The following is a 19,639-nucleotide window of genomic DNA, read 5'->3' on the forward strand; positions in this document are numbered from 1 at the left end:
GACATAATGAGACAATCTGTAAAGCTTGGTCTCGTGAACATCCTGTGTGGAAGCGTAAAGACTGTGCATTTAAATGAAATTTGTTATGGAATTGTAAGGCCTTATCATATTCTGGTCGTCACACAGGAAAGGCCAACAGCATGAGTAGCAGCGTCTGCTTTTGCGTTGCCCTCTGACAAAGGTCCAGGGAGCCCTGAATGGCTTCGGATGTGGCCAATGTATAAAGGATCTCGTCTAGCCCAAATGAGAAGCTGAACTACCTGTAGTTGTTCTGTGATGGTGGATTGCTTGCCAATATATGATGCTGTTTCTATGACTAGAGCCAGATTGGCTACATACAAGCTGTCAGTATATACATTAAGAGGAATAGAGCTATAGACTTTGAGAGCTATGATTAAAGCTTCAACTTCTGCCTTTTGGGCCGACTGACCTGACACAGGTTGTCGGAGAATTTGAGATCCATCAAAAACGACAGCAAATCCATTTTTGGCCCCATCTGTATATACAGTTTGGGCCTTTGGAATAGGTTCCCTTTTCATAATCTTTGGGAAGATAATGGGACACCTTTTAAAGCCCTCCAAAAGTCTATGTTTAGGGAAGTGATTATCAATCTGACCCTTGAAGCTGCACAGGAAAAGACACCAAAGGTCATGTTCTTGTTGTAACTTGTGTACCATATCTTGAGTGTAAGGTTGAATAAGTATGTCAAAGGTTTTTCCAAACAATGCATCACCCAAATATTTAGCCTTCCAAATTAAGTTAATAACTAGCTCATAAAAGGGAGTCAATACCCGGGGGTTAGAAGCCGGCAAGTGGACCCAATAAATGGGACCCGTTTGCCAGAACACTCCTGTGGGAGTAATTTTAGAAGGTAGAACTATAAATGACAAGGGCAGAGAATAATCTATCTGCGTAATCTGCATGTCCTGCAGAGCCTCTTCTATTAGCCTCAGTGCTCGTAAGGCTTCTGGTGTAGGTACTCTACACGACGTAGGAGAAGGATCTCCTCGCAAGAGGTCATACAGGGGTTTGAGCTCTCCAGTTGGAATATGAAAGGACGGGCGCAGCCACTGTATTTCTCCGAGGAATGTCTGCCACTGATGTAAAGTTTTGAGCTGATTTATCTGGAACTGGGGTCTCTGGGGAAAGATTCCTATGTTATTAATGATGTATCCCAAATAATTGTAAGGGTGTTGAAACTGCACCTTTTCGGGTGCTATGACCAGCCCTGCCCCTTTTAGAAGGGATTGGAGGACTTCATAAGATTGAAGAAGCCTTTCTTTCTTGGGCCCTGCCAGTAAGATGTCATCCATATAATGAATGAGGTAGAGCTGTGGGAACTGCTGTCGAAAGGGTCGCAAAACCTCAGCTACAAAATATTGGCACATTGTAGGACTATTAGTCATCCCTTGAGGTAGGACAGTCCATTCATACCGTTGGTAAGGTTCCCTAAAGTTTGTGGAAGGCAAGGAAAAAGCAAAACGCTTTCGGTCTCGTGGGTCTAAGGGGATAGAGAAGAAACAATCTTTTAAATCTATAACAATAAGATGCCAATCCTTTGGGATCGCAGTAGGAAAGGGTAGCCCTGGTTGTAAGGGTCCCATGGGTTGCATAGTTTTATTAATAGCTCGTAGGTCCTGAAGAAGTCTCCACTTCCCAGACCCCTTTTGTATAACAAAAATAGGGGTATTCCAAGGGGAGGTAGAGGGCACCACGTGTCCTAACTTAAGCTGGTCTTGAACTAATAGGGAAGCGGCCTGTAATTTGTCCTTAGTTAGGGGCCACTGTTCTACCCACACAGGGTCATCTGATAACCAAGTAATGGACAGTGGAGGTGGCCGCACTTCAGTGGCCCCTAGGATAAATTTCCCAGTCCTCTCCGGTCTCTTCCCCGCCGGGTAACCTGTTCTGCTGGATCCACGGGTGATATTCTGCCCTCATGTCTCTTTCCTAGTCCCCTTCCAGGGATCCATCCCATGTCTAGCATTGCATCATTAACAAAGTCATTATTTCCTTTCAAAGTCTGGGTAGTGAGAATAGCCCCCATTTGATGAAGCAAGTCCCTCCCCCAAAGATTCGTGGGGAGTCCAGTCACCACATAAGGCTGGAAATGGCCACTATGTCCTTCACCATCTCTCCATTTTAAAAAGGAGGCACTTCTTTTTGGTCGGGTCTGTCCTATCCCCTGTAATATGGCCGAGGGACTCTGGAGGGGCCAGGCAGGTGGCCATTGTTTTTCAGAAATGACAGAGACATCCGCCCCCGTATCTAGTATTCCCTTGAAAGCCTTGTCCTGTATCTCAATGGTCAGGTTGGGACGCGAATCCAAATGAGCTACCCAAAAGGCCTGGGGAGTTCCAGTGGAGCCAAAGCTGCCGTCGCCCCGGGACCCACGGAGGGCGTGCCCAGGAATGGAAGCTAAGGGTAGCAGCAGCAATTGAGCTATACGCTCCCCGGGGGGAAGAATAACAATTCCTTGGGTAGCTTCTACTACTATTTTTATTTCTCCCTGATAATCAGCATCAACAACCCCCGTAAGAATCTTCAAGCCCCACTGAGTTGCGCTACCTCGTCCCAACACTAGTCCCACCGTCCTCTCTGGCAGGGGTCCAAAAACCCCAGTAGGCAGCGTCTGAGGTCCCATTTGGGGAGTTAATACCGCTCGGGAGGTGGAACTGAGGTCCAGTCCTGCGCTTCCTGGTGTTCCCCTGGGGAGTTCCCAGATAGAAAGGGGTTGGTCAGTGGGAGGCGGCGGAGACGCCCACTCCCTGGGGCACTGTTCTGTCCCTGCACTGCCCCGTACACTTTGGCTTCCGGGGCCCGGGGCGGGCCCCTGCTCCCGTTTCCCGACGGTATTGGGTTACCCTGGATGTCAAATTTTGACCTGCACTCACTGCTCCAATGATTTCCTTTATGACATCTAGGACAAAGTCCAGGCATCCCTCTGCCAGCACCCTCGCTCCTTTCCGGGCAGTTTCTCTTTATATGTCCCTCTTTCCCACACTTAAAACACCCCTTAGAGCGGGTTCCCCTGTTATCAGCTTTTTGCATTCCAGTCTTAAGGGCAGCAGCCAAAACCTGACCAGTAATATGAGGCCCATCTATATCTTTGCATGCTCGAATCATGTCATCTATACTTTTGGCCCGGGAGGACTTAATAGCATTTTGGCAGTAAGTGTTAGCGTTTTCATATGCCAGTTGTCTAATAAGTGGCATAGCCTGTTCCAGATTAGGGAATATTTTTCCTGCAGCCTGCATTAGGCGGGCTATAAAGTCTGAATAAGGTTCAGAGGGTCCTTGAGAGATCTTGGAAATTTTTGCTTCAGTCTTAGAAATGGGCAGGGCTTTCCAGGCATGGACTGCAGCTGAGGCTATTTGAGCATAAACACCTGGGTCGTAATTAATTTGTTGGCCTATGGTGGCATACTGCCCAGTTCCTGTCAACATTTCAGCATTTCGCCGTTGATGGCCCGCATTCAGGTTAATCTGAGCCAGCTCGCGGCACCTTTCATGATATTCACTTTTCCACAATAAGAAATCCCCTCCAGATAACACAGCCCTGCAAAGTTGCTGCCAATCATTAGGTATCAGTTGACTGGCTGAGAAGGACTCGAAGAGGGTCAATGTGAAAGGGGCATGAGGTCCATAATTAATGACCGCCTCCTTAAGCTGTTTTATGTCCTTGAAGGCTAGGGGGACATGGGCTCTGGCCGGCTGTCCATCAGCATCGGCGTTTTCAATCATTGGAAAAACCTGAGCCGCTCTAGAACCCCAGTGGACCCCCGCCCGTCTAGTAGGGGCGTCCTCATTCCAATCAGGATTATAGGGAGGAGGTGCGGCAATTGAGGGGGCCCTAGGCACCCTCACATTTGCCCTTTTAAGGCGATGTTCTAGTTCCTCTATCTCCCTTTCTAATCCCTCCTCTTCCTCAGAGAGAGAACTGAGGTCCTCAGGATCCTTTTTGGGCTTAGAAATCTGGAGGTGTTTCCTACCCCCTGAGCCCGAGTCCTCAAGGGGACCCTCATCCTTTAAGGATTCTGCCATTTGCTCTTCCTGCACCTGATTAAGGGCCTGTTCACATTCAGCAAGCTGATCCTTGATTTTTACTTTATCTGTTAATAAAGCATCCTTTACCAACCTCCATAAGGAAAAGGTGGCAACTGGGACACTGTCCGAGCCCCGGTCCCTCAATAATTTCTGAAGGTCATGCCTCACCAGGTCCCAGTCACTATTATTAAGAAATCCTCCTGTCAGAAACCAAGGACAAGCCTGGGCAATAATTTCAACGAATTCGGTTGCAGTCTTAGTTTTTATTCCTGTTCCTTGTGTATTTAACAGCTCTTTCAGTTCGTTGGCCAGACGAACCTTCGCTGTTGAGTTACCCATGGTAAGTACCCTGTCTCTTTAAAATATCTTTAAACCAATCCTCCCCCTTCCTTCTTAGAAGGTGAGCCCCGTCCGCTTACCCCTGCTTTCCGGATCTCGGTGAGAACCTCCAATTGCCGCGTCCGGCCAAGGGAGCCGAGTCCGGCGAGGGACGGCGAGGTTAAAAGACACACAGGACACCAAGGTTCTTCATCCAGGAGTCAATAATAATCTTTATTGCTAACACACCTTTTTTTATACCCCAAGCAGCAGAAGTGGAAAACTACCCAAAAGCAGGAGGGAGGGGGGAGAAATTTAGTTTCAACATCTATTATTGTCAGGTACCGAAACCTCCCTTAACAATAAGTCCATCAGACCAGAAAAGGTCAAGGCATTCCCGTGGGATACATATGTCTCAGACGGATAATCAGGAACAGAAAAACCGCAAGTTCGCCATGGCCTTGTGAGCTGGCCACACTGGCATGCAGAACAAACTAGTGGAGGTAGGGCTCCAGGGGCCAAGGTGGACCTGTTGCCAACAGAGGAGGAAAGGTTTATTTGGGGGCTCACAGTTTCAGAGGTCTTAGTCCATAGAAGGCCAGCTCCAGGACATCATGGAGGAAGAGTGTGGCAGAGGAAAGCAGCTTACATGGTGATCAGAAAGCAGAGAGACTCCACTTGCTAGATCCAAATATATACCTAAAGCCACACCCCCAATTCCCACCTCATCCAGCCACACCTTACCACTTCAGTTCCCACTTAGTTAATCCCTGAGGATTAATTCATTAATTGGATTAAGACTCTCACAACCCAATCATTTCTCTGTGAACCTTCTTGCATTGTCTCACACATGGGGTTTTGGGGGGGTATACCACATCTAAACTGTAACATTCTGCCTTTGTTCCCCAAAAGCCATAATATCACCATTTTTAAAAATTTAACCATCCTGATAGGTATATAGTGATTTCATTACAATAATAATTTGTATTTATTTCCCTGATAGCTACAATATTGAACATCTCATGTGTTCATTTTGCACAGATATATACATTTTAGTAAAGCATCAGTTCATGCCTTATGCTCATTTTCTGAAATGACTTTATAGTTGTGTTTGAAGAGTTTTCCTTATATACTGAATACAAGTCTTTGATCATATATGTAGTTTGCCAGTATCTTCTCCTAGACTGTAGCTTGTCTTTTCATCCTCTTTACAGGATCTTTTGAAGGGCAAAAGTTTTAGTTTTGATGAGGTCTGATTTATTAAATTTATTTTCTTTAAGGGATCTTGCATTTTGTGTTAAATCTAAGGAGTCTTTCTTAGCCCAGATCCCAAATACTTTCTCCTTTTTCTTTTCTAAAAGTTTTACATTTTATACTTAAGTCTCCAATCCATTTTTTAGTTAATTTTGTAAAAGTATAAGGTTTAGTTCCAGGTTCATTTTTTTTTTTTTGCTTAAGAATGCTCAGTTGATCCAGCACTATTTATTATTCTTCGTTTATTGTATTCTTTCCTTCACACCTTTGCCAAAAATCAGTTGGACGTATTTGTGTGTGTTTATTTCTGGGTTCTTTATTCTGTTCAACTGATCCATGTGTCAATCTCTCCAGCACATCTCAAAGCAATGGTTTAAAAATCAGAAAACTTCTCACTTCATTTTTCTTTGTCAAGATGGTTTAAACCATTCTAGAGCCTATACATTTCTGTATAAATTTTAGAATAAGCTTGTTTGTATCTACAAAAAGCCTTGCTTTGATCAGAATTGCATTAAACTTATAGATCGGTTTGGGGAGAACTGATATCTTTACTCTTGAGTTTTTTAATCCATGTGTTGCCTGGGCTTTATACTATTGTTAGTCAGCAGCATTTATTGAGGGCCTACTAAATGTAAAACTAAGTTCAGAATAGTTGTATGGGGCTGAGGTTGTGGCTCAGCATTAGAGCACTTGCCTAGCATGTGTGAGGTGCTGGGTTCAGTCCTCTGTACCACATAAAAATAAATAAATAAAATAAAGGTATTGTGTCCAACTAAACTTAAAAAAAAAATTTTAAAAGAATAGTTATAGCGCTCTTGAAGCTTTACTGAAATAGAGCAATCATAAAGTAACTTTTTATTATGTTTATTATGTTTTATTTCATAGACTGCTGATTTCAAGCAAATTGAAGAAATCACCTTTACTGAGGTAGAAAAATCATAATGTAACATCATCATTTACTTTTTTTTTTTTAATTTTTTATTGTTGGCTGTTCAAAACATTACATAGTTCTTGATACATCATATTTCACAATTTGATTCAAGTGGGTTATGAGCTCCCATTTTTACCCCATATACAGATTGCAGAATCACATCAGTTACACATCCATTGATTTACATATTGCCATACTAGTGTCTGTTGTATTCTGCTGCCTTTCCTATCCTCTACTATCCCCCCTCCCCTTCCCTCCCCTCCCCTCCCCTCCCCTCCCCTCTTCTCTCTCTGCTCCCTCTACTGACATTCGTTTGTCCCCCTTATATTATTTTTCCCCTTCCCCTCACTTCCTCTTGTATGTACTTTTGTATAACTCTGAGGGTCTCCTTCCATTTCCATGCATTTTCCCTTCTCTCTCCCTTTCCCTCCCACCTCTCATCCCTGTTTAATGTTAATCTTCTTCTCATGCTCTTCGACCCTACTCTGTTCTTAGTTACTCTCCTTATATCAAAGAAGACATTTGGCATTTGTTTTTTAGGGATTGGCTAGCTTCACTTAGCATAATCTGCTCTAATGCCATCCATTTCCCTGTAAATTCTATGATTTTGTCATTTTTTAATGCAGAGTAATACTCCATTGTGTATAAATGCCACATTTTTTTTATCCATTCATCCATTGAAGGGCATCTAGGTTGGTTCCACAGTCTAGCTATTGTGAATTGTGCTGCTATGAACATCGATGTAGCAGTGTCCCTGTAGCATGCTCTTTTTAGGTCTTTAGGGAATAGACCGAGAAGGGGAATAGCTGGGTCAAATGGTGGCTCCATTCCCAGCTTTCCAAGAAATCTCCATACTGCTTTCCAAATTGGCTGCACCAATTTGCAGTCCCACCAGCAATGTACAAGTGTACCCTTTTCCCCACATCCTCTCCAGCACTTGTTGTTGTTTGACTTCATAATGGCTGCCAATCTAACTGGAGTGAGATGGTATCTTAGGGTGGTTTTGATTTGCATTTCTCTGACTGCTAGAGATGGTGAGCATTTTTTCATGTACTTGTTGATTGATTGTATGTCCTCCTCTGAGAAGTGTCTGTTCAGGTCCTTGGCCCATTTGTTGATTGGGTTGTTTGTTCTCTTATTGTCTAATTTTTTGAGTTCTTTGTATACTCTGGATATTAGGGCTCTATCTGAAGTGTGAGGAGTAAAGATTTGTTCCCAGGATGTAGGCTCTCTATTTACCTCTCTTATTGTATCTTTTGCTGAGAAAAAACTTTTTAGTTTGAGTAAGTCCCATTTGTTGATTCTAGTTATTAACTTTTGTGCTATGGGTGTCCTATTGAGGAATTTGGAGCCCGACCCCACAGTATGTAGATCGTAGCCAACTTTTTCTTCTATCAGACGGCGTGTCTCTGATTTGATATCAAGCTCCTTGATCCATTTTGAATTCACTTTTGTGCATGGCGAGAGAAAGGGATTCAGTTTCATTTTGTTGCATATGGATTTCCAGTTTTCCCAGCACCATTTGTTGAAGATGCTATCCTTCCTCCATTGCATGCTTTTAGCCCCTTTATCAAATATAAGGTAGTTGTAGTTTTGTGGATTGGTTTCTGTGTCCTCTATTCTGTACCATTGGTCCACCCGCCTGTTTTGGTACCAGTACCATGCTGTTTTTGTTACTATTGCTCTGTAGTATAGTTTGAAGTCTGGTATCGCTATACCGCCTGATTCACACTTCCTGCTTAGCATTGTTTTTGCTATTCTGGGTCTTTTGTTTTTCCATATGAATTTCATGATTGCTTTCTCTATTTCTACAAGAAATGCCGTTGGGATTTTGATTGGCATTGCATTAAACCTATAGAGAACTTTTGGTAATATCGCCATTTTGATGATGTTAGTTCTGCCTATCCATGAACAGGGTATATTTTTCCATCTTCTAAGATCTTCTTCTATTTCTCTCTTTAGGGTTCTGTAGTTTTCATTGTATAAGTCTTTCACCTCTTTTGTTAGGTTTATTCCCAAGTATTTTATTTTTTTTGAAGATATTGTGAATGGAGTGGTTGTCCTCATTTCCATTTCAGAGGATTTGTCGCTGATATACAGGAATGCCTTTGATTTATGCGTGTTGATTTTATATCCTGCCACTTTGCTGAATTCATTTATTAGCTCTAATAGTTTCTTTGTAGACCCTTTTGGGTCTGCTAGGTATAGAATCATGTCATCCGCAAATAGTGATAATTTAAGTTCTTCTTTTCCTATTTTGATGCCTTTAATTTCTTTCGTCTGTCTAATTGCTCTGGCCAGTGTTTCGAGAACTATGTTGAACAGAAGTGGTGAGAGAGGGCATCCCTGTCTTGTTCCAGATTTTAGAGGGAATGCCTTCAATTTTTCTCCATTCAGAATGATGCTAGCCTGAGGCTTAGCATAGATTGCTTTTACAATATTGAGGAATGTTCCTGTTATCCCTAGTTTTTCTAGAGTTTTGAACATAAAGGGATGCTGTACTTTGTCGAATGCTTTTTCCGCATCTATCGAGATGATCATATGATTCTTATTTTTAAGTCTATTGATGTGGTGAATAACATTTATTGATTTCCTTATATTGAACCAGCCTTGCATCCCAGGGATGAATCCTACTTGATCATGGTGCACAATTTTTTTGATAAGTTTTTGTATCCGAGTGGCCAGAATTTTATTGAGGATTTTTGCATCTAGGTTCATTAGAGATATTGGTCTGTAGTTTTCTTTCTTTGAAGTGTCTTTGTCTGGTTTAGGTATCAGGGTGATGTTGGCCTCGTAGAATGAATTTGGAAGTTCTCCCTCTTTTTCTATTTCCCGAAGTAGCTTGAAAAGTATTGGTATTAGTTCCTCTTTAAAGGTTTTGTAAAACTCTGCTGTATACCCATCCGGTCCTGGGCTTTTCTTAGTTGGTAGTCTTTTTATGGTTTCTTCTATTTCCTCAATTGATATTGGTCTGTTTAGGTTGTCTATATCCTCCTGACTCAATCTGGGCAGATCATATGACTTAAGAAATTTATCTATGCCTTCACTATCTTCTAATTTATTGGAGTATAAGGATTCAAAATAATTTTTGATTATCTTCTGTATTTCTGAAGTGTCTGTTGTGATATTGCCTTTTTCATCCCGTATGCTAGTAATTTGAGTTCTCTCTCTTCTTCTCTTCGCTAGCATGGCTAAGGGTCTGTCGATTTTGTTTATTTTTTCAAAGAACCAACTTTTAGTTTTGTCAATTTTTTCAATTGTTTCTTTTGTTTCGATTTCATTAATTTCAGCTCTGATTTTCATTATTTCTTGCCTTCTACTTCTTTTGCTGTTGTTTTGCTCTTCTTTTTCTAGGGTTTTGAGATGAAGTATGAGATCATTTATTTGTTGGTTTTTTCTTTTTTTAAGGAATGAACTCCAAGCAATGAATTTTCCTCTTAGAACTGCTTTCAATGTGTCCCATAGATTCCGATATGTTGTGTCTGTGTTTTCATTAATCTCTAAGAATTTTTTAATTTCTTCCTTGATGTCTTCTATAACCCATTGATCATTCAGTAACCTATTGTTCATTCTCCAAGTGATGTATTCTTTTCCCTTCCTTCTTTTATCATTGATTTTCAGTTCCATTCCATTATGATCAGATAGGATGCATGGTATTATCTCTACTCCTTTATATTGTCTAAGAGTTTCCCTGTGACATAATATATGATCTATTTTTGAGAAGGATCCATGTGCTGCTGAGAAAAAAGTGTAACTGCTTGATGTTGGGTGGTATATTCTATATATGTCAATTAAGTCTAGGTTATTAATTGTGTTATTGAGTTCTATAGTTTCCTTATTCAACTTTTGTTTGGAAGATCTGTCCAGTGGTGATAGAGGTGTGTTGAAGTCTCCCATGATTATTGTATGGTGGTCTATTAGACTCTTGAACTTGAGAAGAGTTTGTTTGATGAACATAGCTGCACCATTGTTTGGGGCATATATATTTATGATTGTTATGTCTTGTTGGTGTATGGTTCCCTTGAGCAGTATGTAGTGTCCCTCTTTATCCCTTTTGATTAACTTTGGCTTGAAATCTATTTTATTTGATATGAGTATGGATACTCCTGCTTGTTTCCGAAGTCCATATGAGTGATATGATTTTTCCCAACCTTTCACCTTCAGCCTATGTATGTCTTTTCCTATCAAATGCGTCTCCTGTAGGCAGCATATTGTTGGGTCTTGTTTTGTGATCCATTCTACTAGCCTGTGTCTCTTGATTGGTGAGTTTAAGCCATTAACATTTAGGGTTATTATTGAGATATGGGTTGTTCTTCCAGCCATATTTGTTTATTTATGTTACTAAACATGGTTTGTTTTCCTCTTTGATTATTTTCCCCCCTTTAGTGTCCTACCTCCCACTGTTGGTTTTCATTGTTATTTTCCATTTCCTCTTCCTGTAATGTTTTGCCAAGGATGTTTTGAAGAGATGGTTTTCTAGCTGCAAATTCTTTTAACTTTTGTTTATCGTGGAAGGTTTTAATTTCATCTTCCATCCTGAAGCTTAATTTCGCTGGAAACACAATTCTTGGTTGGAACCCATTTTCTTTCAGTGTTTGAAATATGTTATTCCAGGATCTTCTAGCTTTCAGAGTCTGTGTTGAAAGATCAGCTGTTATCCTGATTGGCTTACCCCTAAATGTGATCTGCTTCCTTTCTCTTGTAGCTTTTAAAATTCTCTCCTTATTCTGTATGTTGGGCATCTTCATTATAATGTGTCTAGGTGTGGGTCTCTTATGATTTTGCACATTCGGCGTCCTGTAGGCTTCTAGGATTTGGGGTTCTGTCTCATTCTTCAAGTCTGGGAAGTTTTCTCGTATTATTTCATTGAATAGATTGCTCATTCCTTTGGTTTGAAACTCTGTCCCTTCCTGTATCCCAATGACTCTTAAATTTGGTCTCTTGATGTTATCCCATATTTCTTGGATGTTCTGCTCATGGTTTCTTAACAGTCTTGCTGAGCTGTCTATGTTCTTTTCAAGTTGAAATACTTTATCTTCATTGTCTGATGTTCTGTCTTCTAAGTGTTCTACTCTGCTGGTAGTATTCTCAATTGAGTTTTTAAGTTGGCTTATTGCTTCCTGCATTTCTAGGATTTCTGTTTGTTTGTTTTTTATAACCTCTATTTCCCTGTATAGTTGATCTTTTGCTTCTTGGATTTGTTTATGTAATTCATTGTTGAAGTGATCTTTCATTGTCTGATTTTGCTGTCTGATGTCTTCCTTGAGACTCCAGATCATCTGAAGCATGTATATCCTGAATTCTTTATCTGACATTCCATCTGCTGCAGCTGTTACCTCTTCTAACGTTGAGTTGACCTGCAATGCTTGTGGTCCTTTCTTTCCTTGTCTCTTCATACTGTTCGCGTTCCTTTCTACTTGGTGAAACTGTTGTGCTATTGAATTTTCCCCTTATATATTTATATTGGTCTTGTATAGTTGCAAAGTCTCCCTCGCAGGCGCGGGCGGCGGCTCTGTCCCTCTGCGGGCCGCTAGGCTTGTTCTGTCGGTGGTCACAGTTCTGTCTACTCTGCAGGCGCAGGCAGCGGCACTGCCCCTCTGCAGGCCTCTGGGGCTGTACTGCCAATGCGTCGCAGGTGCGCCTACCTTGCAGGCGCGGGGGGGGGGGCGGCTCTACCCTTCCTCAGGCCACTGGGCCTGTTCTGTCTCTTGGTTGCAGGTCTGGCCTGCTCTGATGGTGGTCACAGTTCCGTCTACCTTGCAGGCGCTGGGGGGAGGGGGCGGCTCTGCCTCTCAGCAGGTCGCTGCTCCTCTTCTGCCGGTGGGTTGCAGGCCCGCCTACCTTGCAGGAGTGATTGGAAGCTCTGTCCCGCCGCGGGCCACTGGGCCTTTTCTGTCGGTGGTCACAGTTCCCCTACCTGGCAGACGCGGGGGGTGTGAGGCGGCTCTGCCCCTCAGCAGGCCGCTGGGCCTGCTCCGTGCATGGTCACAGTTCCCTCTACTTTGCCGGCGCAGGGGGAGGGGGCGGCTCAGCCTCTCAGCAGGCCGCTGCTCCTCTTCTGCCGGTGGGTCACAGGCCCGCCTACCTTGCAGGAGTGATTGGAAGCTCTGTCCCGCCGCGGGCCACTGGGCCTTTTCTGTCGGTGGTCACCGTTCCACCTACCTGGGAGGCGCGGGGGGTGGGGGGCGGCTCTGCCCCTCAGCAGGCCGCTGGGCCTGCTCTGTGCGTGGTCACAGTTCCCTCTACCTTGCCGGCGCAGGGGGAGGGGGCGGCTCAGCCTCTCAGCAGGCCGCTGCTCCTCTTCTGCCGGTGGGTCGCAGGCCCGCCTACCTTGCAGGAGTGATTGGAAGCTCTGTCCCGCCGCGGGCCCCTGGGCCTTTTCTGTCCGTGGTCACAGTTCCACCTACCTGGGAGGCGCGGGTGGTGGGGGGCAGCTCTGCCCCTCAGCAGGCCGCTGGGCCTGCTCTGTGCGTGGTCACAGTTCCCTCTACTTTGCCGGCGCAGGGGGAGGGGGCGGCTCAGCCTCTCAGCAGGACGCTGCTCCTATTCTGCCGGTGGGTCGCAGGCCCGCCTACCTTGCAGGAGTGATTGGAAGCTCTGTCCCACCGCGGGCCACTGGGCCTTTTCTGTCGGTGGTCACCTGGCAGGCGCGGGGGGTGGGGGGTGGCTCTGCCCCTCAGCAGGCCGCTGGGCCTGCTCTGTGCGTGGTCACAGTTCCCTCTACCTTGCTGGTGCAGGGGGAGGGGGCAGCTCTGCCTCTCAGCAGGTCCCTGCTCCTCTTCTGCCGGTGGGTCGCAGGCCCGCCTACCTTGCAGGAGTGATTGGAAGCTCTGTCCCACCGCGGGCCACTGGGCCTTTTCTCTCGGTGGTCACCTGGCAGGCGCGGGGGGTGGGGGGTGGCTCTGCCCCTCAGCAGGCCGCTGGGCCTGCTCTGTGCGTGGTCACAGTTCCCTCTACCTTGCCGGTGCAGGGGGAGGGGGCGGCTCTGCGTCTCAGCAGGTCGCTGCTCCTCTTCTGCCGGTGGGTCGCAGGCCCGCCTACCTTGCAGGAGTGATTGGAAGCTCTGTCCCGCCGCGGGCCCCTGGGCCTTTTCTGTCCGTGGTCAAAGTTCCACCTACCTGGCAGGCGCGGGGGGTGGGGGGCGGCTCTGCCCCTCAGCAGGCCGCTGGGCCTGCTCTCTGCGTGGTCACAGTTCCCTCTACTTTTCCATCATTTACTTTTAATGTGTTTAAATAGCTCACTAGTTTCAAACAAATAATATAAATTGTAAAGGTTACTTCTGAGCCTTCCTTCTCACTTTTAACACCCATTCCCCATATACATATACTAGATTTGATTTCCTGAATAATGAATTCATTGTTGAATGTCCAGTAATTCCTAAATGAAAAGATACAGTGTGGCCAGTGGCCCTGTATATTCCAGTCTGCTTTTTATCTGATTTTATTTCAAAAGCCACTCCTTGGAAGCCAGGACTCTTACCAACATTTATTTACAATTAATTGCTTATTTCCTCTTGATTTCTATTTGTGGCATGAGAAATTGGTTGCTGTGGAGATAATTGTCTAAAGCTGGATTAAAGGGAGAACATGTAGTTAGGATTAAGTTTTTATATGAACATCTCTAATAATAAAGACACAGGGAGGTGAAATCTAGGAATTTGGATCTTTAAACCAAATTATTTCTAAATAACTAATAGGTATTATGGTTCTTTGCCAGTAAGAATCAGGGCAAATAAGTAATAACTGAGCCTAAGGATTGTACCTCTGAAGGAGGTCTTTACTATAGAATTGCAGACTGAAAAGTTTAAATGTCTCAAATAATTTGTTTAATTGGGAATAATAAGCTTACTTTACAAAAATATAGACCCTGGCTAAAGATTCTTTCATAAATATCACACTATTTTTAAAATTTATTTATTTATTATTTATATATGACAGCAGAATGCATTACAATTCTTATTACACATATAGAGCACAATTTATCATATCTCTGGTTGTATACATAGTATAGTCACACCAATTCGTGATAAATATCACTATTTAAAATAGAACATTGAAGGGCTGGGGTCGTGGCTCAGTGGTAGAGTGCTTGCCTCTAATGTGTTAGGCATTGGGCTTGATCCTCAGCACCACATAAAAATAAATAAATAAAGGTATTGTATCTACAACTAAAATATATATTTTTTAAAATAAAAATAAATAAAATAGAACTTTGAGCATCTAGGATGAGAATGTGATGAGCACTAATCATTCAGATTCCTTGGTATATAGGAAAAAAGCAATCTTGCAAAACATAGCTTGTCAAATGAAGCCACTGGTATTCCCTCCTGTACTTTGCTTCAGTACATTGACTCTCCAGATGTGGAGAAAGAAGTGAAGAGACTGCTGTATTCAGATGCTGAAGCTGTCAGTGCCCGTATCCTTTGTACCAAATATTTTCTGTATAGTCTATTCCACTCCATGTGCATGTGCTGACAAATGTCACTTCCAGTATTTGTGAACCAATTTTGAAGTATATATACAGTACTTGAGATTTTTGAGAAATGTTACTTAATAACTAGGAACAGTAAATACATGTAATAGAAATTTATTTACTTGTGTAATTTAATATAAGCCACATCTCCACACTAGGAATACAGATACAAATGACTTAAAGTTGGATGAAATTAAATAGCACTTTTAGCAAAGAGCTTCTTCCATTTCATCAGTGCCTTCTCCCTTCCCTCTGTTTTTCCCTTGACTGCCTCTTCCTTTCAGGATGGGAAGTCATTGCTGATGATGAAACCAAGGAAATAGAAAGTCAAGGCTGCATTCCAGGCTTTCCAATATCCCCAGGAATGAGTGGCTACAAGCAGGGCCATATCTCAGGTATTTTAGTAAAGACAGAGCAGGAGCTTCAGATAGGTGCAGGCATTAACTGTATGCCAGATCATTATTCAGAGACTCACAGGCCAGTCATAGAAAAAGGATACCTTTGTCCTTCTTCCCTTTTATTGGTTCTCCAGTGCCTTAAGTATTTTAGATTAGAATTCTACCTCCCATCCATCCCTGGTATTCAACTTCCTATGGACCCTTAGATTCTCTAAATGTCTTGGTCATGGAATAGATAAATGAATGTTAGTGTTTGTATTTCCTCTCCTTGTTTCATGAAGGGAATAATCTTCCTACAAGAAAAAAACATTTATAAAATCCTCTGGTTGCCCAGTGGATTTGAGGGTAAGGAGTATAATTGTATCTGGAGTGGGAGTCATTTGCAAAGCTTCAGAGTTTTCATTCTCCTTTTGTTTAAAACCAATAGAATATGATATGCTTCCGGAGATGTTCAGTGATTCCAGCAGTAATAATCATGATGACGAGGATGAGGATGAGGATGCGGAAGATGAGGAGGAGGAGGAAGAGGAGGAAGAGGAGGAAGAAGATGATGAAGATGAGGAGGAGGAAGAGGAAGAGATCGAGGAAGATGATTCTGAAGAGGCTCTAGAAAGGGAGCTACAGGCCAAAATTTTTGAATGTAGCCAGTATGAGACAAAGGAAAGTATCAATTCAATAGGTAAGTTAGAGGAAAAGACAAGGGATGGGATAGAGATGAGTGGCAGTGCTAAAGCCTAAGGCTAAATACACAGCAGATGGAAGACCAAATTTGAGAGTCCTTGCTTAGATATCTAGTGGTTTTACTTTACTTGAATCTCAATCTATTAGTTTAGGCTACAAACATATAAAGTCTCTCTCTACTTCTGTTAGTTGTGGAGATTCAGAAGCACATTCATTACAAGGAGAAAAAGCTCCAGCTGATTCAGAGCAAAGCACAAAGACAAAAGGATCTCATCAGAAAAGTGGAAAACCTGACTCTCAAGGTAAGTTCTTGATGGCTGGTATAAAGAAATCCTGATATCTTACTTTCAAAATATCTATCTTTGTATTTCCACACATATATTTATACAGTATTTTTATTCATTCATGAACATAAAAAACCTCTTAGAAACCTCCAATAAAAACCCTGTTTCATTTTACCTACATAATTTTGGTCATCTAATGTAAGCATTTTGTAGAGGGTAACAGGTGACTTGACAAAAGAAATGCCAGTATTGAGCATTTACTATGCAATTAGCACATAAAGAGCTTTTATTTTTTTTTTTTTACATAAAGAGCTTTGTATCATCTCATTTCATCTTCAGAGCTCTGAAACAGATACATTCATCGTTCCCATTTTATAATTAAAGAATTGAACCTCAAAGAGGTTTAAGTAACTAAGAATCACAGTAAATGTTAGGGCATAGATTTAACCCTGTTATTTGTACCAAAATGTACTTATTTCAGTGAAAAGAATTAGCTAAATTCATTTTAAAATTTTTCTGATGCATGCTTAAATAAGAACAAATATGTTGCCTTATTTTTATTATTACATGTTTAAGAGCATCAACAAAAGGAAAATGTGTGTTTAGGCAACATTTGCTTCCCTCATGATAGTGAGAGAAATTCTGAAGCATCTGGAGAATTATTTACGAGATTTCATTCCCTGTAGAACGGTAGTCATAGAAGGGGAGCAATTTTACACAAGCTGTACCCACTTTGGGAGTTTTCTTTTAGAATATCCAAAGATAATAGCTATGAACATATTCTGAAAAATATAGGTATGTGGTATTATTATGGTTATTGTTACTACGAGTGCTATTAGTTAAGATTAGCAATATTCTGCTGTAGTGAGTGGAAATTGAGTAGGAATCAGAAATGGAGGAGAAATTAGCACTAGAATCCAAGACAGCTTCTTTAATAGGTCCCCATTGCCAAATGATTTATGCTAAACTAGAAAAGTCCTGCTGTGTAGAGTGTATAAAATCAAAGAGGATAGCACGTAGTTAGGGAGTAGTTTTTACACACTAATTTCTTGAAAAGGAGTGTATTTTATGTAACTGACAGTTTTCTTATCAAATCATTTAATGAACTGTTTCCCTTGGTTCTCTTTTCCTTTGAGACTCAGCAGTACTCATTCATACAATTTGTTTTCCAGAGTCATCTACACTCTGTGCTGGGGAGGCTTAAGATACAGGAAAAACAAAAAAATGATCAGGTGAGAAGTATGTTTTTAAATTAACCAGAAAACATTTGATACAAAGAACTCCCCACCCTACAACTAATCTTATTTCTATTGTTATTTTTGGCTATTACTCTCAAAGGAATAGTGGTGGACAAATCTTCTAATAAGGGTATTAGGATAGATCAAGGTCCTTGTGAAAATTCACTCATTTAACAGTGATGGCCTATGGAATGAAAAAGCATTGGGTTACAATGTTGTTTTCACGGAGCTAACACTCTAGCAGGAAATACTGACAGCAAACAAATGATCATACAAATATAAGGGTAAAAATTGTAAGGAAGTGCTATGAAGGAAAAAAAGTTAGTGGTGCTATTAGAATAAAGAGAATCTTAAATTAAATTGAGGGATCATGATAGACCTCTCTGAGAAAACCATGTTTAAGCCTAGACCTGAAGAATAAGTCCAACCCAAGACTGGGATAAAAAGATTCTTTGGGTGGAATAAATATAATTTTTCACATTGGGAAACAATTTGGCCTCTCTGAGGACCTATGGAATATTTAAACAAGGAAGAGAGTGGCTTAACATAAAGTTGGAGAAGTGGCAGAAGCTGCAGTGTATGGTCCCTTGCAGGCATGATAAGGATTTTTTTTACATACTCTTCTTCCCCCTTATCATCTTCTTCTATTCTACTGGTCCTCCCTTCCATTTTTTAAAATTTGTTGTAATTAGTTAAACATGACGGTGTACACAAATGGAGCACAATTTCTCATTCCTCTGGTTGTACATGGTGCAGAGTCACACCAGTAGTGTAATCAAACATGTATATAGGGTAATAATGTCTGTCTAATCCTACCATACTTCCCATCCCCTTAGCCCCACCCCTACCCTCACTCCCCTCTGCAAATTTCAAAGTAAAGATTCAGACGAAACATTTGGCCTTTGGTTTTGGGGGATTGGCTTATTTCACTTAGCATGGTGTTCTCTAGTTCCATCCATTTACCGGCAAATGCCATAATTTCATTTTTCCTTAAGGTTAACTAATATTCCATTATGTATATGTGCCACATTTTCTTTATCCATTCATCTGTTGAAGGGCATCTAGGTTTGTTCCATAGTTTAGCTATTGTGAATTGGGCTGCTATAAACATTGATGTAGCTGCATCACTGTAGTATGCTGAATTTAAGTTCTTTGGATATAAACCGAGGAGTGGGATAGCTGTGTCAAATGGTGGTTCCATTCCAAATTTTCTGAGGACTCTCCATACTATCCTAAGTGGTGTGCACCAATTTGTAATCCCATGAGCAAGGTATGAGTGAACCTTTTTCCCCACATCCTTTCCAACATTTATTATTGCTTGTATTCTTTATGATTGCTATTCCAACTAGAGTGAGATGAAATCTTAGAGTAGTTTTGATTTGAATTTCTCTAATTGCTGGAGATTCCTGTAGGCTTTCTCTTCACGTTATTGATTGTTTCCTTTGCTGAGAAGAAGCTTTTTAATTTGAATCAATTCCATTTATTGATTCTTAATTTTACTTCTTGTTCTTTAGGAGTCTTGTAAAGGAAGTCAGGTCCTAAGCCGGCATGATGAAGATGTGAGCCTACTTTTTGTTCTATTAAGTGTAAGGTCTCTGTTTTAGTGCCTAAGTCTTTGATCCACTTTGAGTTGAGTGCAGGGTGAGAGAGAGAGAGACAGGATTAATTTAATTTTGCTACGTATGAATTTCCAGTTTTCCCAGCACCATTTGTTGAATAGGCTATCTTTTCTCCAATGTATGATTTTGGCGCCTTTGTCTACTATGAGATAACTGTATTTAATATGGGTTTGTCTCTGTGTCTTCTATTTTGTACCATTGGTCTACATGTTTATTTTGATGCCAATACTATACTGTATTTATTACTATTGCTCTGTAGTATAGTTTAAGGTCTGGTATTGGATGCCTCTTTTACTAAGGATTGCTTTGGCTATTCTGGGTCTCTTATTTTTCCAAATGAATTTCATGATTGCATTTCCTAGTTCTATGAAGAATGTTATTGGGATTTTAATAGGAA

General features: G+C 41.8%; 1 protein-coding gene across 1 annotated transcript in view; it reads left to right on the plus strand.

The window, feature by feature from the left end:
• Taf7l (TATA-box binding protein associated factor 7 like) overlaps positions 1–19,639 on the plus strand; it is a 59,877-nt gene that overhangs the window by 25,836 nt on the left and 14,402 nt on the right. The window contains exons 7-12 of the mRNA XM_046419210.1: positions 6,505–6,546; positions 14,893–14,965; positions 15,307–15,417; positions 15,848–16,099; positions 16,291–16,403; positions 17,558–17,617. Coding sequence (XP_046275166.1) covers positions 6,505–6,546; positions 14,893–14,965; positions 15,307–15,417; positions 15,848–16,099; positions 16,291–16,403; positions 17,558–17,617 — 651 coding nt within the window. The remainder of the gene's footprint in view (positions 1–6,504; positions 6,547–14,892; positions 14,966–15,306; positions 15,418–15,847; positions 16,100–16,290; positions 16,404–17,557; positions 17,618–19,639) is intronic.

The sequence above is a fragment of the Marmota monax genome, unplaced genomic scaffold (assembly GCF_021218885.2).
Source record: "Marmota monax isolate L192 unplaced genomic scaffold, Marmota_monax_Labrador192_F-V1.1 WCK01_AAM20220418_F8-fsc00206, whole genome shotgun sequence".
Lineage (NCBI taxonomy): Eukaryota > Metazoa > Chordata > Mammalia > Rodentia > Sciuridae > Marmota > Marmota monax.